The sequence below is a fragment of the Pelobates fuscus genome, chromosome 2 (genome assembly GCF_036172605.1).
Source record: "Pelobates fuscus isolate aPelFus1 chromosome 2, aPelFus1.pri, whole genome shotgun sequence".
NCBI classification, from domain to species: Eukaryota; Metazoa; Chordata; class Amphibia; order Anura; family Pelobatidae; genus Pelobates; species Pelobates fuscus.
In genome coordinates, this window is record NC_086318.1 from 342,857,337 (window position 1) to 342,883,848 (window position 26,512).

At 39.5% G+C, this 26,512-nt stretch overlaps 1 protein-coding gene across 1 annotated transcript in view; it reads left to right on the forward strand.

The window, feature by feature from the left end:
- The window catches only part of ADGB (androglobin), a 313,568-nt gene that overhangs the window by 35,712 nt on the left and 251,344 nt on the right, over positions 1-26,512 (forward strand). Inside the window, exons 4-8 of the mRNA XM_063443590.1 lie at positions 1,942-2,013; positions 2,538-2,738; positions 8,064-8,203; positions 9,190-9,276; positions 12,842-13,032. Of these exons, the coding sequence (XP_063299660.1) occupies positions 1,942-2,013; positions 2,538-2,738; positions 8,064-8,203; positions 9,190-9,276; positions 12,842-13,032 (691 nt within the window). The remainder of the gene's footprint in view (positions 1-1,941; positions 2,014-2,537; positions 2,739-8,063; positions 8,204-9,189; positions 9,277-12,841; positions 13,033-26,512) is intronic.

Genomic DNA, 26,512 nt, shown 5'->3' on the forward strand with positions numbered 1-26,512 from the left:
GGGGCCAGGGAGGAGGATATTAGGTCCCCCCCCCTCTTATTAGTATTTAGAGCCCCCACCCAGGGGGAGGATAATAGGTCCCACCCCATCCTTTTACTTTATGGCACCCACCCGCCTCTCAGGGGTGGGGGCGGGGGGGGCAATAGGTCGGGTGGGGGCTCGGGAGGGGGGACCCTATGTTTTTTTTGTTTTGTTTTTTACAGTGAGCAGCCACAGGCTTTCATATTTATTCTTCTCAATTTAAGTTCCTTTAAGGACAATCAATTTATTGTCTTCTCAAATGGCAGTAAATTAAGGGAATTTCAGGCAAATTTAAAACACCAAGTTAGCCTGAGCATTGATAAATACATTTCACAATGATTTATCCTATACTATGAAACGCAACCTTTCATTTAGATGTCTTCTCAGATGATCACACTTTCCTCAGAAACCTTGAATAAAAAGCTCAATAAAAGAACATCATGCTGCAAACATGTGTCAAACACAAACAGCATACCTATCAAGGAATTGATTGTATTATGTTTTGTAATCCTGTAATTGCCACATCCTGTAAATGTGACTTGAAACACATTGTACCAGAATGAATAACATAATCAATAAGTAGTTATAGTACCCTAGCTGCTTTTCAACACATCATCCTGCAATTGGCACAGGTCACGTCAAAAATAAATTCACTGTGCTTGTTTCAAAGTTCTAAAACTACTGATTAAGTTCTATGACAGGAAATCAAATGTCTACAAGACAATACCTTACAATCAGTACAAACTAGCAAATTTGTGTTTGTGCGTTAGGGGTCCTCTGTATTTTTTGTGTGTAAATTATTTATTTATTTTAACAACATTTTTCATTTGATTTTAGAAAATATGATCTGATATATATGTGTGTATATACAATTCTATGGTTTACATTCCAGGACATAATAACATCTATTCCTTAGAAGGTCTTAAAATTAGGTAAATACTACCTCAAATGAACAACACATGACATATTCCACTGTATCATGATTTATTTAACACAAATAAAGCCAAAACAGAGAAGCCATTTGTGAAAAACATACACCTTAAGTACACCAAAGTACACCTTATGATTCAGTAGCTCGTAGAACCGCCTTTAGCAGCAATAACTTGAAGTAATTATTTTCTGTATAATTTAATCAGTGTCGTTTTGAAGGAATTTTGGCCCATTCTTCTTTACAACGTTGCTTCGGTTCATTAAGGTTTGCTGGCGTTCGACACAGTATTTCAATCAGGTTGATGTCTGGCCTTCGACTGGGCCATTGCAACACCTTGATTTTTTTCTTTTTCAGCCATTCTGTTGTAGTTTTGACTAATGAACAGAGATATAGAAGTATCAGTATATTCACTTCACACAATACTTTAAGCACCATAACCAATACAGCGTACTATGCATTATGGTGTTATGGTGCCTGGTGCCCCTCTAATGTTAGTGATCAAACCGCTTGACTTCTTAACTGGTTTCCACGGGGGCGCCAGTCCCTGCCTCGGCCACTGCCTGAATCTCTCCTTACCTGAGCTAACCCTGGCACAGTTATTGCCTTAGTGATCAGCTGACATTCTTAGCTAAGTAGGTGCCCTGCAGAGTTTCTCTGGAGAGCTAACAAAAGGTTCTATCATTAGATATCGGCCTCCAGACAGGGTAGGGAGAGGGAGGGACTGACATCCAGAGTACCCCAGATAAGAAGTCAGTTAGCAAATGGTTTGACCACTTACATTAGGGGGATTGGCGGGGGAGGGAGGAGGGGGGAGGGAAGAGGGGGGGGGGGCTCCAGGCTCCAGGCTCCATAACAACTACTGCATGCTGTAGTAGGTATGGTGTTCGGATTGTTGCTTTAAATGTGCCCAGGAGTGTGAACCAGTTAGATTTTTGATTCAACCCAGATAGCTGACGCTTATTACTAATAGCATTCTTATATCATTTTAGCTTCCTGTGGTTATGAAAGATGAACACTCATGTGACCTGTTAACAGCAAATGAACACCTAATTGGAAGCGAGGTTGGTAGAATTTTATTCAGAAATTAACTTTACAATAAGCATAATCTCATTTTAGCAGGATTCTCAATAACCTCTCGTTGCTTGTAATAGATTATTTATTAGTTATTTTATGTTATACTCCCTCATTAAAATTGTAAAGTGCTGTGAACTATACCGGCTCTGCATAAATTTCAATAATCATAATAATACAATCGCACAAAGTGCATACTTGAAATTTTGAGATTTAGCTCAAGGGAATTCTGGGAAATTGAGAAATTTTAGAGCAAATGTCCAAACTTGGAAAGTTTTACTAAATCCGCAATTTTCCACCTCATCTATTTTTGCCATTATATCAAGTTGTTAATGCTCCACATTTCCCTGCATAGCCAATACATTTAATTGGTTTATCACTGAATTAAGCAAATAAATAATGTGTAAGGCTTTTTTTTAACCACGTCAACATCAAAGAACTCAGACCTATCATTTATTTTTACAATTTTAAACCCATTTGTACTTTCTACTAACGGTTACTTTCTTATTTTTAGCTCATGAGGTGGATAATAAGTGAAGTAAGTAACGTCTGGAGAATATTGAACTCAAAATTGACCAACAAAGAAACATCACTAGATCCACCTACATTGGCTTGGAAGCCCTGGGAACACATATATTCTCTGTGCAAAGCTGTAAAGGGACATATTCCGCTATATAACAATTATGGTAAATATGTCGTCAAGCTATACTGGATGGTAAGTGTGATATGTTTATTCATAATATTGTTACTAACAACAATAACCTGTTTGGATTGATAACTAATGAAACCAAAATATTAAAAATATAATAATAATCGATTAAAATGCCAAAGCATCTCTTATTCACATATAAGTAAAGTCGGTAGTAGAGTGCTGCACACTAGTATCTTGATACACTGGAGCTCTGTGGAGGAGGTCCGCAAGCCACCAATAAAAATCCAGAAGTATAGAGCTACAGGCTACCCAGTGCAGGATGAAGAGTCAGGCATATTTTATTGTGGTCCAAAAGACAAAACAAACCTCTTTGTTTTGTCTTTTGGACTATAATAAAATATACCTTACTCTTCACCCTGCACCGTGTAGCCTGTGGCTCTATACTTCTGTAAAGTAAAATTTATTACCGTTATGTCATTATGCTCCATATTATTTGAGGAGAGAAACTACTGAGTCGGCATGCAAATGTATGACCAGATATAAATTTATCACTGGTAACTGTGATGTACTTTTCTCATAAATTTGAATAGGCAACAGCTATTCAGTTTTCATTAGTATTTGTGGTAACACACTTTGTATTATATACAAGATGCACAAATATCAAAGGGGATTTCATGCAGTAAAGATCTCAAATACTCGTTAAGTAAACAGTTTTGAACATTTATAGTAATTTTGCATTATTATAGAAACACAAAAATAGCAGTTAGAAATAAATCCACTAGATCAGGGATCAGCAACCTATGGCATGTGCGCCATACATTGGACTCGAGATGCCTTTGCACAGCACTCAAGGCTGCCAGAGCCAAACAGGCTCTAACCTATCAGGAGTTGCAGTGAGACTTCAGATATCTGCTAATGCGAATGGAGTGGTGATTGCAGGTGGTGAGGGACAACCCGTAATCTAGGCATTGCAGCAATTAGAGGAAGGGATATCAGATCACTTCATCGCACTGGAGTAGAGCAGTCCACAGCATCTATCACAGCCAGTGGCTTCACTGGAGGGGGCCATGGCACCCCCTACATCATGCAGTGTTCCCTCTTGCCCCCCCTATTTGAATTTGAAGAGGGAGTTTCCCTTCACAAGCTGCAGAAGAAGCACTGTCAGTTCCACCACTGATTACAACTTGCCTGATGGGCCCTTCGGACCGGAGGCAGTTCAAAGAGGTGGGTGGTCCTTCGGGTGCCTACCTAAATCTTTCTTTGAAGGGTTGAATCATAGATGGAAGTTCCCATATGCGGCCAGAGGGGGCACTGTGCTAGGAGGACTTCCTCCCCAGTCACAGAGAGCAGCGCAGGGGAGAGACAGGGAGAGGAAGCTCAGCTCTGCACAGAGGCATCTAGGCAGCGGCTGGTAAGTGTGAGTCAGTGTGTGTGGGGGGTTTAGTCTGTGTGTGGGGGGTTTAGTCTGTGTGTGGGGGGTTCAGTCTGTGTGTGTATGGGGGGTCAGTCTGTGTGTGTGTGTGTGGGGGGGGTCAGTCTGTCTGTGTGTGTGTGTGTGTGTGTGTGTGTGTGTGTGTGTGTGTGGGGGGGGTCAGTCTGTGTGTGGGGGGGTCAGTCTGTGTGTGGGGGGGTCAGTCTGTGTGTGGGGGGGGTCAGTCTGTGTGTGGGGGGGGTCAGTATGTGTGTGTGGGGGGGTCAGTCTGTGTGTATGTGGGGGGGGTCAGTCTGGGTGTGTGTGGGGGAATCAGTCTTGTGTGTATGTTAGTCTCTGTGTGTATGGATCGGTCTGTGTGTGTATGGGTCAGTCTGCGTGTGTGTATGGGTCAGTGAGCCTGGTGAGACATTAAGGGAAAGGATAGGGAGACTGTTGAGATATTTAGGAAACAGAGACTGGGAGACATTTAGGAGAGACACATAGTAAGCACACATTTAGGGAAAAAAGAGACACACTCTCACTGACACACTCACACTATCACTGATATACACACACAGTGTCACTTGCACACTCTCACTAACACACACACACACACACACACACACAGTGTCACTTGCACACACTCATTGACATACACAGTGTAACTTGCAGACTCTCACTAACACAGAGTGTCACTTACACACTCTCACTAACACACGCACACAATTAAGGAAAAAATAGACACTCACTAACACACACACTCACTGACATACACAGTGTCACTTACACACTCTTACTAACACAGTGTTACTTGCACACTTTCACTAACACACACACAGAGTCACTTGCACACTCACACTAACACACACACTGTGTTACTTATACACTCTCACTAACACTGTCACTTGCACACTCTCACTGACATACACAGTGTCACTTGCACACTCTCACTAACACAGTGTTACTTGCACACTCTCACTGACATACACAGTGTAACTTACACACTCTCACTAACACACACACACACACACTGTCACTTACACACTCTCACTAACACACACACATACACACATTGTCACTCAAACACAAGCTCACACTTTACTTTAAACACGGAAATACAGAAATTTAGCACACATAAACACACACACGCACTGTCACTTGCACACTCTCTCTCTCTCTCACACACACACACACACACTGTCACTCAAACACAAGTTCACACCACTTTACATAAAGTCACACTTTATTTACACACACAAATACAGCAATTTAACACACACCCCAATTTACAACCATTTATACAATAAACAATCCCCCTTGCCTACCTGGGTGCTGTGAAAAGGAGAAGGGATCCAGCCTGCAGGAAGTGTTCTTTCTGCTGGGGGAGCAGGAGAGCAGTGCACTGTGAGCAGAGGCTGCTTACTGTTCCCCTCAGAGAGCTTCCGATGTTCACAGGTAGAGGACAACTGGGATACCAGGTCATGCCCCAGCTTCCCCTGCCTACAGGAAGCAGAGTGCTCTGCTCGGTTTCTGGGGTTATAGCACACCCCGCCCCCTGAGCAGGCAAATGGCCGAGATGAGCCTAGCAACTGAATGGCTGCGCTGGGGGTGGCTGAGAAGCATTCCAGCCCCAGACAGCAGCAGGGCAGCCCACCAGGAAACCTCTCAGTGGGTGCCCCTCTACAGTTTGGTGCCCCAGGTGAATGCCTTATTCGCCTTATGGTAGCGCCGGCCCTGTACACACACATATATATATATAGTCCATTGTATTATAGAATTCCTTTTTTTGGAGAAGATCTGATTTTGTAGAGGCAAATCTTCAACTATGCTTCCATATATTCCCATAGTACTGTTTCTTTAAAACTTTTTGTGCACATGCAGACATTACACTGTACATTTTTAAGGTTATTCTGAATGCGCAGTGTTTAATTAACCCGTTCAAAGATCACACAAACTGGTCCCTAATTTTTAAAGTTTATTATAGCAGTAGACCAACTGGTCCTTTATGGATTAAAGTGCTTGCAGACTGCATATTATCTAAAACAGTGGTTCCCAAACCTGACTTCAAGGCATCCCCTACTAGTCCAGGATTTGGGGATTACCCGGTTGTGTCTAAGGTGTTTTTAGAAAAAAACACAACTGGGTTATCCCTAAATCCTGTCCTGGTATGGGTGCCTTGAGGACTGGTTTGGGAACCACTGATCTAAAATAAAGCAATAACATAATATTTTTTTGCATTCTCTAGCAGTTTGACCTGCACAATGTATGGATAAAATATGTTGCCCTATCACATTGAATCTTCAAATATTGAAATTTGTGAACGGTGAAACTTTGTTATTTCATTTATTATATAGTCAAATGCAAGTTGCATACAAAATGTCAAAACACGAATAAATCTCTCACCAAGTAAATACTAAGGCAAGCTTTACATAGAGATAGAAAGTAAGGATACAACAATCTCCGAAACTTATATTAACTAATTTTCATCTTTGAAAAATTCCTTTATAAAAGAGAAATAGGGGGTGTTTCTCTACTAAACTGTTAATCATGCTGGGAGGTGTAGCTCACCCTAAAGCTGAATGCATCAAAGGTCCAGTTTAAAGTTTGTAATTCCATGTTGGATTCCCAATGGTGTGTGAATTAGTGAATAACCCCTTTCAAAAGCATTTTTTTTTTTTTTTTATACCTCATCAAGGCATACAGACTGTTAACTGCTAAAACATATAACTTTTTACTAATGCTGGGTTTGTTTCCAATCTTGTCGCTACTTTATATTGACCAGCTGCTGCTCACTAAAATGTATGTCACTACTGTTAGCGAGTAGCAGTTTAATCAACTTCAGAATTTCACTGGTTTCAGTAGGGAGCTGTCACTTGCCACTACTTAAAGGGACACTATAGTCACCCAGACCACTAAAACTCATTGAGTCCCACTTAGTCCTGCAATGTAAATCATTGGAGTTTTAGAGAAGCTGCAATGATTGCATTGCAGGACTTAGACTGCCTCTAGTGGCTGTCAATCAGACTAGGAAAAGTTTGGTGGCCTAAATTATGCTGAACATCGTCACGATCTACATGAGGACATCCAGCGTCAGTAAAATCGCCATAAGAAAGCATTGAAGCAATGCTTTCCTATAGGAGGGTGTAATGCACTTACGGCGCTCACAGCACATGCGCATTAGCCCCCCCCCCAGCGCGTTGGATGATGTCCAACTGTAACCAGTTGAAAAACAGTCACTGACTAGAGATGAGCGACTTCCCTTAGAGAAAAATGGAAGGCATTAGTCAATACTTACTGACTGGCTGTAAGTAGCTGCAGCAAGCAGCTCCCTCACTCCTGCTTGTTGGGAAACATGTGCTACTTGAAACCAGTAGAAAAAGGCACAGTAATGGGCAGTGGTTGGTCACTAAAAGCAGCTACAGCATTGGGAATGAGCCCAAGGTTGGAAACGAGCCCTCTTTGTATAGCATAAATTTTACAATTCAGTTTTCAATTCACCACCCTTTTTGGTTTAGTAAATACACCCCCTATGTGTAATCTGTTTTTTGTCCCTGTGTTTACACGCCTGTTTAATTTGTGAATGCTCTGTTTAATAATATAGTTTTTCAGTTGTTATATACAAGACAATTAAAAGCCTTTGCAGTTGTTAAGAATTAATATTATGTTTCCACTTCACATGGCAAAAGATATTTATATAAATGTAGAAATTAAAGCAAGAAAAGTCACAAATAAAGTACATGGGTTACGAAATTAGTACAGCCTTTCAGTACCTGTCACCCAGAGTGTTTCTGTGAGGTTTCTAAGCTGCAATCTTTGTGACTTCCCTTCATTTAAGTATTCAGTAATCTTGCTTGGTCCACAGCTGGGAAACAAGGGGAGTGTTTGTGTAGGAGAGATGGATAACTTGTTCTGAATCACTGTTTTTATTCCCGTACAAGGGTTTCATTACTTTTCTTTTTCTGCTTCATTCTCAGGGTTGCTGGCGTAAAATTGTTGTGGATGACACTTTACCATTCAGCGAAGACAACAAATTGTTAGTTCCTGCAACACCCTGTGAAGGAGAATTATGGCCAATGTTATTGTCCAAAGCCATCATTAAACTTGCGAGCGTGGAGTATGTCGATTTTACACCCTATTTATTTTTTTCTTTCACCCATAGCGTTCAAGTGTATCTTTGTATCATACTGTGATGATAGGATTTACAGTTGAATTATGTTGGTGAATGCAAACATTTTCAAAAGACAAGAATGCAGAAACTATAGATATATATGTATGTCTTTATTAATTTGTGTTATTTGCAAAGTTATGGGTTTGTTTTTACTCCAGTTTTCAAAAAACTTTACATAATATATCTGAATATTAGTGTGATGTTTTTGGGATGTCCTTGGACAGATCCAGACATATGTCCGCATGCATAAACAATTCCAGGAGAGAAAAAAAAGTTATCAGAACGGCGCTGCATAGATGAACTACAGAAAGTAGATTATGTATGCCACAGTCAGTAAGACTTGAAATTTGATTGCCTGGGAATTGTATGGTACCAATTAATTAATTTCATAATTGCTACTGTGAAATGTAAGGTATTGTTCAACAAGGCATTTATCATAACTGATTTTACACTAGCAAACATTTTATGCTCAATAAATCAAAAAAGTAGAGGGTTAAAAAAATAAATAAATAAATATATATATATATATATATATATATATATATATATATTGCACACTGTGTAAACTAATTTATTTATATTATATTGTATATCTTTTACCAAAAGTTACTTAAAAGGTCACTCATACCCACTATAGCTCATTATAGTGCGTCATGGGTGTCATCCAGGTAATGTTAACCGTACGCAATATCTGTCAAAAGATGTCACTCCTTTTACTACAGTGACAATGGGTGTTAAGTTAATGAATAACCCTGTTTGACAATAATGTGCAGTACAATATATATTATTTTATTAATGTACTATTTTGTTTATTATCTGTCAGAAAGGAAATATATGAATTATTAGTTGTTCTTTTTATGGTACGTTTCTACAATACATTCTGGACTTTTTTTTTCTTTATAAATGAGAGCGCTCTTTTTTTTTCTTGACAGCCCAAATGGGTTTACAAAAAAAGACATGGGAGAATTTACCGTCATGCATTCTCTAACTGGATGGCTACCAGAGGTCATTCCACTTGAGTAAGTAACAATTTTTATTTTACCTAAAATATATATCCTGTTTGAAAATGTAAATATACAAACCGTGTGCTTATATAAACATCATAATGTACAACTTCTACAGCTTACTTAGTTTACAGATTTACTGCCTTTCATATTAATAGCAGCCATTGTCAATAGTCTCTATCTTCGTCCTGTTGGCATGTTGGTGTTGCCACTCTAAAGCAGGGGTTCCCAACCCAGTCCTCAAGTGCCCCCTAACAGTCCAGGACTTAGGGATTACCCAGTTGTGTCTAAGGTATTTTTAGAAAAAAATAAAATAAATAACCACCCTAAATCCTAGACTGGTAGTGGGTACTTGAAGATTGGGTTGGGTAACCTCTGCTTCACTAGGATCTATATTTCTGCTATAAATGTGCAGAAATATGGATCCTAGTGGATGTGTTGTGAATTTTATTGCATGGAAAAAGCAGATAGTTATTAACATTATCAACACTCATATTAGAGATGGTTCTTGGTAAATAATTGTGACAAGCATAAAACAATCTAGAGTTACATATAGTTACATATATATAGTTACATATATAAAGGCTAATAAAATACTTGCGTCCAGGGCCAGATTAACATTGGAATGGGTGGAACTTTAGCTCCAGGCCCATCATGCTGAGACAGGCCCACACTCAGGAGCAGACGGACCAGTCAGGCACTTCGGTCATGGCAGTCACAGGCCAGGGTGCTGCAGAAGTTATTGGCCAAATAGTAAGATCAGCTGATCTCCCGAACCAGTCCTGCAATTTTTAAAACTCCTTTGTTAAATGCAGCCAGCTAAAATCATGTTTGGCTTCTGTGAGTATGGACAGAGGCCGGGATAGAATTTCAGATTCCTATTCCACCATTCAAAACAAAGATATCCGGGTGCACTGAAAGGAGCCCGACAAGATAGCAGGACAAACAAAAGTTTAATGTAAGAAAGGGAGTTTTGTTTAAAAAACTCTGATCTCATGGATATCAAATAATTGCAAGCACAACACAGGGTTATCAGAGAATGATAAATAGTAAAGTTGGTAAAACACAGCATAAAAGGTGCTACAATCACTGTGTGTATCATGCCAAACACACAGAAAACAGTGAAATATACAATAAATAGTGGTGAGAGCACACTGTAAATAAAATGTTACCACAAATAGCACATACAATAGATGAATCTAAAAACAGAAAGAAACATACACATAGGGTAATAAAGTTAAAACTGGGTAATTGATAAAATCAATGTTGGATCCACTCACATGGTTCTGAGCCACTCTACAAGCTGGCTCAGCTGAATAGCATAGGGATTGGTGACCACTTTGGTAAGGATCTGGATATGCAGGTTCACAGCTTAGCCTTTTTCTTAGGGTGCAGCACCAAATGAAACTCCAAGTTACTGGATGTAGGTGTGTAAAATCACCACCGGCTTTATTAAACAAACGGACAGAATACCTTACAATTACAATAAAAGATAGTCCACCTCCACTTGATGCGTTTTGGCTGGTTTACCTTTCTCAAAAGTGGTCCCGTTGTGTCTTCATGTTCCCCCTCTCTCCCCCCAAAATACAAATAAATCAATCTTTGTTAAATATGTGTGTTGCACAACTATGGCGGCACCCTTTTAGTCAATACTTAGTGCTTCCTCCCTTTGCCAAGATAACATCTCTGAGTCTTCACCTATATAGCCTGATGTTATTTATTGAGAAATGGTTTTAGTATCAAGGAATCAAAGTAGTACATGCACAACTCCGGCAATCTCCTAGCATGAATGCTACACTATTATTAATCATTATCTAGCAAACACATCCATTCAACTGTAGAGGTGGGGAAACGAAATATGATATGTGATCACAGTATATTAAAAAGAGAAGAATATGCTGACCATTTTTAAAAATGTTATCAGTTATATGAATTTTTACAACATGTTTAGTTGTCCAGTTACATTTTCTTTTTCTCTTACATTAAAGGGATACTATAATAACCAAAACAACTTTAGTTTAATGAAGCAGTTTTTGTGTACAGATCATGCCCTGCTGTCTCATTGCTCAATTCTCTGCCATTTAGGTGTTACATCACTTTGTTTATACAGCCCTAGCCACACCTCCGTGCATGTGACTTCCTAAACATTTCCTGTAAACAGTCATCTAATGTTTTCACTTCCTTTGTTGTAAAATCTGTTTCTTTTTGAATTGCTTATCTCCTATTCTGTGAATAGCTTGCTAGATCCTGCAGGTACGTAACTCACAGCAAATCACAGAGCAGGAGATAAAAAACTTTTAAAGTAAGTTACATCTAATTATTTTGTTTTCATGCAGGCTGTTTCAGTCACAGCAAGAGGAGGTGTGGCTAGAGCTGTGTAGACAGAAACAAAAGTGATTTAACAATTTAAATAGCAGATAATTGATCAGTGAATCTTCAGAGACCTGATCAATACACAAAAACGGCTTCATTAACCCCTTAACGCCGTTACGGCGTTCTATGCCGTCCCTATTTAAATGAGCTTTAAAGCCGTTGCGGCGGCATAGAACGGGATACTCACCTCTGCCGCGATTCTCTTCTCTTAACTTTGGCCAGTGTTTGTGACTAAGTGGCTACTAAAAATGACTAAACATACCCCACTTTCAATACCTTGGGTTGTCTACTTTTTCAAATGGTATGCCATTATGGGGGTAATTCTCATTCCTGGGCTACCACACCGTCTCAAAGGTAACATTACTAATCTGGCAAATTCCAATTTAAAAATGGAAGTTCTATATTTGACCATGTAACTTTCCAAAACACCATAAAACCTGTTAATGGGGGGTACTGTTGTACTTGTGAGACATCGCTGATTACAAATATGTGCATTTTTTTGCAGTTAAACAGTATTATGACATTCACAGCTAAAATGTCAGACGGAAATACAAATAAAAAAAAATCATATTTTCACAAATTTTTCTAAATTTTATTCATAATAAATTATGTTCTATATATGAATAGTTAATGATAAATTAAAGCCCTGTTTCTCCTGAACAAAATGATATATAATAAGTGTGGGTGCACTTAATGTGACAGCGGGGAATTACGGTTGAACAGACATATAGCGCAAATTCCAGTTTTTGTTTACGTTTTGTTTTGATCAGAACGTGCACTATTGACTCCGTCCTGAAGGGGTTAAGCTAAAGTTGTTTTGGTGACTTTATTACTATAGTGTCCCTTTAACCTCAATAAAATATGCCACAGCTGCTAGTTGACTCCCTTTATATATCAGTCTCAGGCAGAAATATGATTGCAGTGTAAGTGTCTCAAATACATGACCCATTTTTTTTCTATACGAATCTCAATATATTTCCATATGTTAATCTTATAGAAATATATGAGCCTTATTTAGCTTTGTAATTCGATTAATAACAAAACGACTCTGTAGAATAAAAGCGTGGCATTTCATTAACACCTCTCTCTAAGTATTTTTGTATTTATTGTAATAAACCATACATATATATTTGTAGATTATAACTTAGCTCCTTTATGTACATATACACGTTTTATATAATATTGTATTATTTATATCTTGTTTCAGCAATGATTATTTAAATGATGTCTGGACTCTCTTGAAAAGGATAGTTCCTGAGTTTCGGTTACCTAGTGATGAAAATCCTGAATCCAAAGGTCCTGTAGCACAGGAAAAGCCAAAGGAAAACATGCAAACTGAAGTGAAGGCTGACCTGCAAGTACCCATAATTATTAAACCAGCTGAGAAGACCAACAAAGGTTAGACTATAGGTCTTGAAGTTTGAACCACAAAGGTTGTATTAGTTTTGAGGAAGGGGAGGGGCTTCATTTAGAGTCCCTCTACAAAGATTAATTGGATAGAATGAAGTCCTGACATTGACATACTTATAAAGTTCATCGTGTTGCACAAGTCTGTAGAGCATGGGTCCTCAAACTCCGGCCCCCCAGATGTTACAAAACTACAACTCCCATGATTCTTTGAATTACATAGATAGCCAGAGAATCATGGGAGTTGTAGTTCAGCAACATCTGGGGGGCCGGAGTTTGAGGACCCATGCTGTGTAGACTATTGTGGAAGATTTATATTCCTCTTAGTCTTAGTAATTATTATCATATACTCTCATGAGAACTATACCAAGCTAACAAATGGGGAATTTTATAATATTATAATGTAATTTCTAGCTTCTTAATTCTCAATTTATTTTACTGATAAGATATTAATTTTTAATGGTTTAAATGTGATTTAGGGTAGGTTTAATGTATTCTCCAGAAAGGCCCGTGTCTTATTTTTTTAATTTTGTGATATTTTCCTAGTTTTGTGTTCTTTACAAATGTAGTATGCTTTTACCCTTGGTATTAAGGTAAATTTTGCCAACCTTCACTACAAGTTATATATTATGTTTCTCAGATTGATCCTAGTCAGATTGTGCAGCAATTAAAGTTTGTGTACAGCAGCTACAAATTATTGCGGGGAGTTATTTGAAAAATGAATTTTTGTTTCAGTGCTTTGAGCAGCCTTTGGGGATACTCCAAGAAATCACGATGCTTTCTTAGGGGAACATGAAAGCAAAAAAGAAATAAATACTGGTTGTTTACCCCTGTTTTACAGAGTCTTATTAAAGATAGAATACAATCTGAACAACATACACTGTGAGTCCAGTTTGCAATACACAGGGAGAAATACAATAAATAATATATAGCGTGTAAGAGTGATTATTCACAGAAAGTTATATTAACCTGCAAGTGTCTGGAATACTGTGAAACCTAACAAGCAGTGTGTAATAGATAACCAACAATAAAACATATACCAAACTTTAGAGTGGCTGGGTTTAAAGGGTCACTCCAGACCCCTAAAGCACTTTAGATTACTGAAAGGGTTTATGTGTGAAGAGCTTGTCCTCTAATTTTCATTTTGAAAAAATTGCATATTTCAATAGAAATTTACACTTTTATAAATTGACTTGTTTTATTTAAATTAACCCAGGCAGTCCTGTTACTTCCTGGTTTGGCTAGCTCAGTGGAGCTAAACTCATAAAGCAGCAACTGTCAAGAGCACCTGTTGACACAGAATGTCTGGGCGGGATTAGAAGGGGAGGGTTTTTAAAGGCAGCAGAAAAGAGAACTGTAGGTTTTGCAAGCTGTTTTTCGATATACCACCAATGAAAAAAATGCATAATTAAATGTGTGCAAGTTTTCGTTTGGGGTATATCTACTAAACATTTTATTTTGTATTTTGTGTGGAGTGTGAGAACAGGAATAGTGAGGTACAATAACAGAGTCAAGGAGTATAGATAAGAGAACAGTCTTGTTCTCTGTAATGGCACAAGAGCATTTTTTTGCTCTCCACAAGTTTAAAGGGTAATCCAGACGTGGACCTCTTGCTCACGGTGCCTAGGGAGATATCAGCTATACCTCACTGATGAGGTACTTGCTGGCATTTTGGATCTGGATTTCAGAGATGTTCTGATATGTTTCAGAGATGTTCTCTCTGTAATGGCACAAGATGAGCAAAAACCAGCTTGAGATCTGAGCGGGGACCCACCGAAGTATACTCTTGCCTGTTCTCAGTATACTCTTGTGACCCATTTTTTTGCTCTCCGAACAGTCATTAATAGCCAAGATAAAAACCAGAAATACTATGAGAGAAATAAAACCTGCTTATTGGCAATCAACATAGAACTATAACAGGGCAAGGACCCGTGCCTTAGCAAACTATTTCTAGTCTGGCACTTTAACATTATAGCCACACCCCCAAAATTTTTGAAATAACCAATTTTGGCAGGCCTTAACTTCATCAGCGTCATGATGTTGTCATGCATGCGCGCTTCTTAAATGGACGAGGCTACAGCAGCCAGTGTTTGTACCGCTGGAGAGAGGAGTGGGATTATGTGGAAGGTCCCCAGCCACTTGTTATTGTCACCCAGGCTCCTGCACCCCATGGAAAAACAAGGTACCCTGAAATCAAGTTGTTCTTAACTCTTGTGTCCTGTTTCAATAAAGGGACACTCCAGACCACTTCTGCCCATTGGAGTGGTGTGGGTGCCAACTCCCACTACCCTTAACCCTGCAAGTGTAATTATTGCAGTTTTCATAAACTGCAATATTTACCTTGAAGGGTTAAGTCCTCCTCTAGTGGCTGTCTGTGTTATAATAACGCTGGACGTCCTCACACTATGTGAGGACCTCCAGCGTCGCCGAAATCCCCATAGGAAAGCATTGAAAGCATTATTCAATGCTTTCCTATTGGGAGGCCTAATGCACGTGCACAGCATTGCCGCGCATGCGCATTAGGTCTCCCCCACTGCTGGCCGCGCATGCTCAATAGGTCACCCTCGCCGGCTAATGTTGGGGGGGGAAGCGTAGGCGGAGCCTGACCCAGCGCCGAGGGACATCGGCGCTGGATTCAGGTAAGTAATTGAAGGGCAAACCCCTTCAGCAACATGGGTTGGGGGGGGGAAGGGAGAGGGGACCTGCAGTGACAGGAAAACGGTTTGTTTTCCTGGCACTGGAGAGTCCCTTTAATTTCACCTCTGTCAAAAGTATAGCAACTTAATTTTATATTACTGAACTATCACTTCCATCATTTTCTTTTCAGTCTCTTATCCTTATTTTTGTTCTGAGAATCTTGCATGCACTTTTTATTTCATTCTATCCTATCCTATCCATTTTACAGTCCCAATTATCTTACCCTAAGAAACTACATGTACAGGAAGTGTCTATCAGTCTAAATTTCACTCAGTCCATTCATTTTAACATGCAAATTGTAGTCTCCATAATAGCTGAAGAAAATTGTTTTGTAGAAAAGCTTCTCAGTCCTGCAGTCACTGCCTTGCTGCATCCCTCAAATTATTGAGTACCCACTGTGCAAAAACAACATGATTACATGTTTTAGATAATATAATTTTCTAGCCACAATGCTGAAAATGTATATATTCAATTTTATTGTTATAATTACTAGAATTCATGTTAAACTATTTTCTTTATGCTTTCGGTGTAAAGATACAAATTACAAATATTCCTGCCACAATAAACAATATCCTGTGTATACTTTTCATCTGATCCACCAAATTCAACATGGCTGCTTGCTTTGCTTTTGGGGGTTTAATCTTACATTTCAGTATTCCTAGTAGTATAGCTTCTCTGCCTCCCCCCTCACTCATGACCCTGCTAATAAGGAGTTAAAAATTATTTATTTATTTACCCAAACCCAGCACTAATGTCCCTTGGCCCTGGGTCGGTGTTTCTGTGTAACACACAAACATGCACAGTTCAGGACAGCAAGAAACAAAACAAGGAAATAACGTATAACTGGGCCTCAGAATGGCCAGACTTAATGTAGACAGAGAAAAAGTGCAGTCAATAGTGAGCCAAGTAACAGAGAGACAATGAAACTGAGAACTAGCCAGAGTCAGGTACACGGTAATCAGTCAGACAGGCAAACAACACAGAAAAGGTTAAAGATAAAAGCAGAGTGAGTAACAAAGCCCAGGTCAATACCAGAATCCATTATTGTAGTAGTTTAAGAAACGCACTAACGGGGGCTTGGACAGAAATCACACTAGGGCACAGTGTACAGAGCTAGGGAGATTTTAATACCTTTAAATCACTTTTGATTGGTCCATGTCATACCTGCGCCCCCCAAACGTGTGTGCATGGGGCCGCCAAAAATAGACCAATGGGAGCCTGGTACTATCCATACCCATTTAAGAGTGTGTTCTTAATACTGCAATACCCACCTTGAAGACATTCCTACCAGGCAGGAACAGGCTTGCCATAAAAGCAGGAGTAGAATTCCGTTAGAAGGTGAGGGGCATGAATATCACATGCGGAAACCCACCAAGAATCCACCAAGAAACACTGTACCTGCTCCCAAGTCCTACGCAAACCAGCTAAATGTTCGTCCTGAACCGGCATTCCCTGCAAAGAGAATGCAGAGGTGGAGAACAGGATGCCGGCCATCAACAATGTAAAAAAAGACTGTTACTGGAAGACTTGTGAGCAGGATTATTATGAACAAATTGAGCCCTAGGGAGCAAGACAGCCTAATCATGCTGGTGGTGGGAAACAAAACAGCAAAGATATTGCTCTAGGGCAAGCATGTCAAACTTGCGGCCCACAATTAATATTTTTGAGGCCCGGCGAGCCGCGAGTTTGCCATGATTACTAAGGCATACTAGGTACCTTACATTGCAGGTGCCTACTCTGCTCAAATTTACCCAGTACCAGCCAGAGGAGAAGTCCCTTGCGGCAGCGAGGGAGCTCAGTCTTCCTGCTCCTCACTGCTCCCTCGAGTGCGCCATCAGAAGTTCCGGCACCTGGCATAACTAAACTGCGCGCGTGAGGAGCAGGAAGACTAAGCTCCTGATAGAAGAGGCCCCACACCAGCTCCCAAAGGTAGGGAGCAATAAATCATATGATGTTGGTGTGTGTAAGAATGTGGAAAGTGTGTGTGTGTCTGTCAGTTTGTTTGTGTCTGTCAGTGAGTGTCTGTCAGTGTCTATGCGTGTGTCTGTCAGAGTGTGTGTCTGTCAGAGAGTGTGTGTGTCTGTCAGAGAGTGTGTGTGTCTGTCAGAGAGTGTGTGTGTCTGTCTGAGAGTGTGTGTGTCTGTCTATCAGAGAGTGTGGGTGCATGTGTATGTCAGTGTGTCTGTGTGTGTTGGTCAGTGTTGCAATGGCCGTGGCTGGACAGTGGAGGACCTGGAGGTGCACCAGTGGCGGATCCAGAGCCTGATCTCGGGAGGGGCACTTGTAGATTATTTAAAGAAATAATCCAGGCACAATAACCACTACAGCTCAGTGTAGTAGTTATGGTGCCAGTAGTGCCAGGATCCCATCCCAGAGTAAGTAGTCAAACCGTTTAAGAACAGCTGACAACTTACCTGGGGTCTGCTGGGATATAGGGCATAGGAGCAGTGGTATGTGTTGGGGTGAAGTGTGTGTGAAAGGTGCAGTGTGTGTGTGTGCGAGTGCGTGAGGGCGGCAGTGTATGTCAGGGTTGCAGTGTGTGTGGGGCGGTGCAGTGTGTGTAAGAGTTGCAGTGTGTGTGTGTGAGAGGCTTGCAGTGTATGTGTGTGTGTGTGGGGCAGTGTGTTTATGGGGGGAAGGAGGGTAGGGAGGCTTTTTAATATTTTTTTTACACCAGGGATCAAGAAATGTCCCCCCTACCCCCAGTAAAGGTAAGAAGGGAGGGGGGACATTTCTTGATCCCTGATGGTCCGGTGGGGATCCCTGGTGGTCTCAGTGGTAGGAGTGAACTCTAGTCCTTTGGAGCGTTGCCGTGGTAACCACGGCAACGCTCCGTGCTCGCGAGAGTAGGACCCAGAGGAGCTGCAGACTGAGCTCCCGGGTCCTCTCTCCTCCCTCCCCCCGCCGGCTGCCAGCACAGTGGCTGCGGACCGGGGAGGGAGATCTCTGATCCATACTAAATCCATTAGCAGAAACTAGATAGCCCAGAAATTGCACCTCAGATAGATCAGAGACACTTCTTGTGCACGTCTTGAGTGGAGTAGCCGGCTGGCTCACAGATCAGGTAAGTAATGCTATAGTCGGTGCTCCACCTTATACAACGTTACCAGACAGCTAGCGCTGCAAGTTGCAATGCTTTCCAATGGGGATTTAACTGACACTGGATGTCCTCATGGATGGCACCTAGCAGGCAGGAAGTGCCTCTAGTGGCTGTCTGGTAGAGGCTGTCTTAGTCCTGCAATTTAAACATTACAGTTTCTCTAAGGGCAATATGGACACTACACCATGGCCGTATTAGCCATGAGGCAAACAAGGCATTTGCCTTGGGGGCGCCCCCAAATGCCCAGGGAAATGCCTTGTTAGTCTGGCGGCTAACAGTCCAGGCAGGTGGGCGGCTAAGTAAGAGTGTGTGTGAGTGTGTGTGTTTGTTAGTGAGTGAGTATGTGTCTGTTAGTGTGTGTGTGTGTGTGTCAGTGTGTTTATGTCAGGGAGTGTGTCTGTTAGGGAGTGTGTTACTATGTGTGTGTCTGTTAGTGAGAGTGTATGCATGTCTGTTAGTGAATGTGTGTGTCTGCTAGTGACTGTATGTGTCTGTTAGTGAGTGTGTATGTCTGTTAGCTAGTTTATGCGTGTCTGTCAGTGAATGTGTTTTTATTTAGAAGGCAGGGCAGGGGGGAAGGTTGGGGTGGTGCAGGGGGGCGCTTGAGTTTTGTCATGCCTAGGGCAGCACAAAACCAGGATACACCACTGCACTACACCAAAACCAGTTCAATTAACTTTAGTGGTCTGGGTGAATATAGTGTCCCTTTAAGCATTAAGGACTGTAATGGGCTTATTTGTAAAGTTTTAATAAATCTGTATACATCTCGTATTACTGCATATGCATGTTATATGAAAATATTTCATAGTCTTTCAGTATTTCATAGTCTTTCAGACATCTGGTAAAATGAGGGATGACACAAAATCCTTAATACTGTCTATTATGACTGCCGAAACTTGTGTTGGCAGCAAAAACAAAATTGTTTTCACTTTTCCATTTCCTTTACATTTTCAATCATGATAATATGTAATTCTTAAGTCATTAGTTCCTCTAGCCTTACACAGTAAGTTACTATTTTGATGAACACATACAATTTACACATACAATTTATACTTGAAATTGCACTTGAAATGATAATGCCCTAAAACATGCTTTGTAGATATTTTGTCACTTTGGAGGTATATATTAAATACATATACTCAGATGGATTTCAAAACATGTAGATGTTATCCTTCTGGTCAAGAAAAGGTTTTGCATCCACCCTGGTTCATCTAATATCATTCTAAACTGAACATTAATCAAATGTATATGATTTCTACAAATGAAAACACATATACATTTATACAATAAATACAAAAGTACACTATTCAGTAAGCACACAGGATGAAATTTTGTCACTACTATACAAGAAATAGGACCAAACAATGTTTTCTGTATACAGTAAAAGAGCACTGAGGAATTCTCCTTGTGGAGTCGAAAGATGAGAAAAAAGTATGTGGTAAACCGCGCCAAAATATAGTGTGTACAAAAATAAGATATATACATACACTTATTGGAGGTCAATAATTTCTGTCTTATGATAACCTCAGAACAAAACAAAATAAAAAAGGTTAATAGTGCAATAAACCCAATAAAAGACTAACTCACACTTTCTAGAGCTACTGAGAGCTCTGCTGTATAGCACTTGGACGGTATAATCCCCGTCTTGGGATGTGTGATGAAAATTGGAAGCCCATTACACTGAATACACAACCATGCAGAGAAAAAGCAAAGAAGAAGACCCAATGGCACAGTATATTTGAATTAAATATCATAATAAAAAGGAGGTATCCTTCTCACCATTTCCAGAGCTGTAACTTGCTCTGGTGGTATGTAGCTATGGTGCTACTTAAAATTTCCAGAGCAATAACTTGCTCTGGTAGTATGCAGCTATGATGGTACAATCCCCACCTGGGATATGCATGATTCAATATAGCAGAACAGCATCAGGATGAAAATAAAAACAATAGGGACTATATAGATCAACCGTTTATTCATTAAAAGTAAATGTGTGTATATATATATATAGTAAAAAAACAAATGTAATAAAGAAATACAGTGCTCCAGTACCACTTGATGTGTTTCACCCAGATTGGGCTTCCTTAGAAAGTGTGGATGCTCATGGAAAATGTCCTAGTTTATAGAGGCAGTCTATGTCTCATTAGTGGAATTTGGTGTGCTGTTCAACTTCCTGATTGTTTCGAGGTTACGCGCATCACCTGGAAATGACGCGTCACGAACCTCTTCCATGGCATGATGGGTTTAGCCTTATCTCGCTGCCGCATTTCTGTCAAGTTTCATCATATTGAACTTGCAACAGTCACTTTTCACAGGACGTGACGTATCAGACTGGTAGGTCAGGAGGCGGGGTGAGCAGTTCATTAAAGTTTTATGGGAATAGGCACCCCATCGACCATTGTCAGTGAGGGCAAACAATTATAAATTGGACAATTCCATATTAAAAAGGGGGTATCTAAATATCTATAATAGGTTACCAGGCTTTTCACCCAGGCATACCCGCTCCACACAATCTCTCTCCTCCCACTCGGTCATAAAAAGATTGGCATAGCTGGGTGCAAACCTGCTCCCCATGGCTGTACCGTTCTTTTGTTTAGAAAAACAGTTTCTGAACCAGAAATAATTATCGTCTCCAATCGTAAGAGATTTGTTGTTTCAAAATAGTTAAAACAGAAGGTGGAATATTTAGTTCCATAGCTTGTGTTTTCGTCACATTAAGCCTGTAAAAGGAACATTTTCTATATTGTTCTAGTGTTGTATGAAAATTTGCCGTAGAAATATTGGGTTGTTTTAATGTCATAAATATGTCATCTGCAAAAAGTGTGAGTTTATATTCTAGTCCATTCATTTTATTCCATGTATATCAGGATTATCACGAATTAGATATGCCAATGGTTCCAGTGCTAAAATATATAAAACGGCGAGAGTGGGCATCCTTGGCCGGTACCATTAGAAATTTTAACTTGATTTGATTGAAAGCCACTATTTGCCGATTTTGCTACTGGGTTGGAGTAGAGTGCTTGTATCATAGATAGGTATTCAGGAGGAAAATCATACCTCCTCAGAACGACGAAGAAGACAATGACAGGAACACACCAGGCATCCTCCCCCGTAACCCATATAAGAGATTCAAAACCTGCCTCGTCCCATCCATGCCTTGGCTACTTCTTACAAAGACTACGTGATCTGGGTTTATTTTTATTTTTTTAAAATTCTTTATTTTTTTTGCGCAAAGGTGAACAGACAGTTATGTCATGCCACAATAGCAGTTGACATAAATAGCTTAGTACATGGTTGACATAATAAATGGTTGGCAGATAACACTTGCGCAAGTTTTTAAAAGGTGTAGTGTGGAACAAGAGGAAACATCGCACATGTATACAATATGTAGTTAGTGGAGTAACTTAGCGGCAATCTCTGCTGTGCAGTATGCATTGAACACATTATAGTAATAGAAGTGCAAACAAAACAGGGTAGTACTAGCGCTAAATTGCAAAAAGTGAATAGCGGATGAGCAGCTTTAACACCAAGTTCTTATCTTTAAGAGTGAGTTCAGTGGTAGTGTACTGGTGAAGCGCTATAAAATATTAGATTATAACAATAGTGTTTTTTCCTATTTACAATTGGTGAATAAACTTTGACATGTGAATATATGCATAAGCAGTACCTTTTAGGTATATACAAAGGTGTCCTAAGTTGGTAATCAGTACCTTAAAAAAAACAGAATATACCAAACATAGTGTAAACTGTGACACAAATGAAAATAGATTTGAATTAAGAGGGAAAAATTCCCACTCACACTTTGGAGAGCTAATAGTGTATAGCTCAATTTGATCGCCTGTGGGGTCCGTGGAGGCGACCCTATCCCTTCTTTTTGCTGGATATTGTTGTCTTTAAAACTCTGAAACGTTAAAACATATATATGGTGCAGTACCGTATGGTTCCAAATATGTGTGAAAAAGAACAGATTTGTACTCACAGACACAGAGCCATCCACATCGGCTCTGATCACGGGTATATGTGGTTAAGGACCACACACCTTCTTTAAGAGCAGGAACAATGCCACCAGTGTTTATAGAAATATAAGTATATTTATTACATAAAACTATTTTTAACAATAAAAAACTATATATAGCAATATAAAAACACTGTGTGGGCATAAAAAAGTCCAAATAAATAAAGACCGGTATTCTCCAAGTTCCAGGACGCGTTTCGCTTCAACAGCTTCTTCAACTGGATAAAAAAGTCTCTATTTCTTCTTTGGGACCTGTTCCTGCTTTTATACGTCTTTAAGAGTCCAATCTTTGATTAAGAGTCCGTGATTTCGCGGGCTATCTCCATGGGAACGGTGACGCCCTGCGATTCACGTCTCGTTTTCGTGTATTTCCGGGTTTCCGCATCACTTCCGGTCACGTGTCTCTCGGCCGTTACGTCATGCGTTCCACCTTGCGGTTCACTCGGCCGATACCCAGAAGTGTGTGGTATCATTCCACAACGATGGGGGATAGATGTAGGGATAAGAAAAACATATACTTTCATAATGGCAAAAGTTCAAATGAGGGGAAAGACTGATTCTTTCTTAAATCTTATACTGAAAAAACGGGGGATAAATATATATGATTCTGAATGAATGGGGCCATAAATATATTACAAAGAGACCAGTAGTTTTATATAGAAACGTTGTAGCAACAGGGGAAATGAATAATATACATGTATAAATAACCAGGACCATAAAGTGCATGAATTTTTCATAGTGAATCCTTGCTATAGACGTCCAAACGGGGCATTAATAGAGAGATCTAATGTGGCAACTAGGCAATTAATCATAGAACTGTATACATAACCAGGACCATATAGTGCATAGATATAGTCATAAATAAAAATATCCTATATATAAAAATAACAGTATCGGAACTACAAAGGCATACAAAGACTTAATTAAAATCTATCATAAGAACGATAACCTCCTAAAATTGAAATAAAACATATATTTATCTTAAAAAGTGGCACATCTCAAAGTCCGTGTTAAGACCATATGGGATGAGCGTGTTTAGTTTAAAAATCCATTCCATCTCGTTCTTACTCATTCTTGTATCAAAATTTCCTCCTCTCCAATCTCTTTCTAGTTTTTTAATCGCAAAGAATTGGGTACCGGCTGTTTCACAATTGTGGTGAATTTTGTAATGGGCCGAGACACTGTGGTTCTCAAACCCTTTAGATATATTCCTTCCATGTTCTTCAATTCTTATATGCAGTGCCCTTGTGGTTTTCCCTATATATTGTAAACCACAAGGGCATACCATGCAATAAATGAGATTATTGGAATGGCAAGTCAGGAGTTCTTTAATTTTATATTTAGTTCCGTCTTTGCTAAAAAAATGATTCAAATGTCTCTTTTTGCTGGTAGTTCTTTTGCATGCTAGACAGCTTCCGCATCCAAAAAAACCTTTTTCTAAATTTAAAAATGTGTCATTAGTTTTTCTTTCTTTTAGGAAGCTGGATGTAAGTGCCGTGCGTAAATTGTTTACTCCCCTATGTATAAATCTGGGTCTTTCAGGGAGGAAGGTTTGTGCTATCGGGTCTTGAAGGAGAATGGGCCAGAATTTGGAAATGATATTTCTGACTTTATGATTTTGCGTGCTATAATTGCATATGAAGGGGATTTCTTTAAGTTCATTGTCATTTTTTTCTTTGTATTTTAAGAGCTTCTCCCTCTCCATTATTTTTACCTCTTTCCTAGCTTCTTCCAATTTTATTTCCTCATAGCCTTTCTCTATGAATTCTTGTTTAGTCTTATTTGATTGGGTCTCAAAAGTGGTGAGATCCGTGCAATTTCTGCGAATACGCAGGAATTGCCCTCTAGGGGCGTTCTCGAGCCAAGGGGCAAAATGACAGCTTTCTCTACCTATGAAACTATTAGCTTCTACCGTTTTGAAGTGATTTCTGGTCTTAATACTACCATCTTCTATATATATTTGTAGGTCCAGAAATATGATTTCTGATTTGCTCCAGTTGTTGGTGAGTGTTATCCCCCATGTGTTGTTATTTAGATAATTTAGAAATGTCATCAAATCTTCTTCCTCTCCTTCCCAAATAAAAAAGATGTCATCAATGTACCGGCCATAGGTGACCAAGTTCTGCCTCCAGCCATGCTGGCCGTAGATGAACTCTTCCTCCCAATGGGCCATAAATAAATTTGCATAGCTGGGGGCAAACTTGGTCCCCATGGCCGTACCATTGATCTGGAGATAAAATTCTTCTCCATACCAAAAAAAGTTATTCTTTAGGATTAAATCCATACCTTCCAAAATATAATCTATTTTAGTGCTTGTTAAATCTGAGGTATTGGTTAAGAAAAATTTAGTGGCATTACACCCGTAACTATGTGGGATATTGCTATAGAGGGCCGTAACGTCACTAGTGACTAAAAAACAGTTTGGGTTCCAAGAACATTCTTTTAAAATATTTAAAATGGAAATGGTATCTTTAATGTATGAGGTAGTTTTCTTAACGAGGGGTTGAAGGTGAATATCTACATATTGGGATAACCTGCTTGATATTGAGTCTATCCCTGCTACAATGGGTCTCCCCGGAGGATTATTTACATCTTTATGAATTTTCGGTAAAAAATAAAATACAGGAATTTTTGGATATTTGATATTTAAAAAGTCGAATTCTTTTTCATTTAAAATATGTAACTCCTTACCTTTGTTAAAAAAATTTAAAAAGTTTTGATTCATGTTATTACTGGGGTTGTGATTAAGTTTTTGATATGTGTGTGCGTCTGATAGTAGTCTTTCGGCCTCTTTGCAGTATAGCTCTTTTGACATTAGGACTATCCCCCCTCCCTTATCTGCCGGCTTAATAACCAGGTCAGTATCTGATTTTAAATCTTTCAAGGCTTGTCTCTCTTGCATGGTAAGATTATAATTAAAATTATCTTTTTTCTCCAATTTTTTAATTTCCGTCATCACCATGGTTTCAAATGTGACCATTTTTTCAGAGATCATTTGTTTTGGATAAAATGTAGATTTTTCTTTTAATTTAGTGTGTCTTGTTTCCTCCTCTTGATTATATTGTCGTTCTATAGGGTTCCTAGCAAAGTATTTTTTTAGGCACACATTTCTTTTAAATTTATTTAGATCTATGTAAAATTCGAACTGGTTCAGAGGTCTATTTGGGGCAAATTTTAGGCCTTTTGTTAGCACTTTTTTATGATGTTCTGTTAGAATTTTCTGGCTTAAATTAAAGATCCCCTTTATGGGATCTAATTTCTTTGTGGCCTCTCTCGTTTTTCCTTTTTGGATATGTTTTCCTCCTCTAGTTCCTCTACACTCGAATTTCTTTGTCTTTTGTAAGGTGTTGTGATGTTTGTAGTGTCTTCCCTTTTGTGTCTCTCTTTTCCCCTGCTCCTCCAAAAATCCTGATCCTCAAATTCGTCTAGGGTTAGGAATCTGTTATGTATGGGTAGGGGTTCTCTCCTTTTTAGGAAATGGGCCGGTTCTTGGTATGGGGACCCATTTTCAATCTCCCTCCTTTCATTTCTTTCCTTTGGTCTCACATCTTTATAATGAGGTCTCCTTTCGTTTCTCTCTCTCGAGGGAGAGAAACGAAAGAAGACCTCATTATAAAGATGTGAGACCAAAGGAAAGAAATGAAAGGAGGGAGATTGAAAAT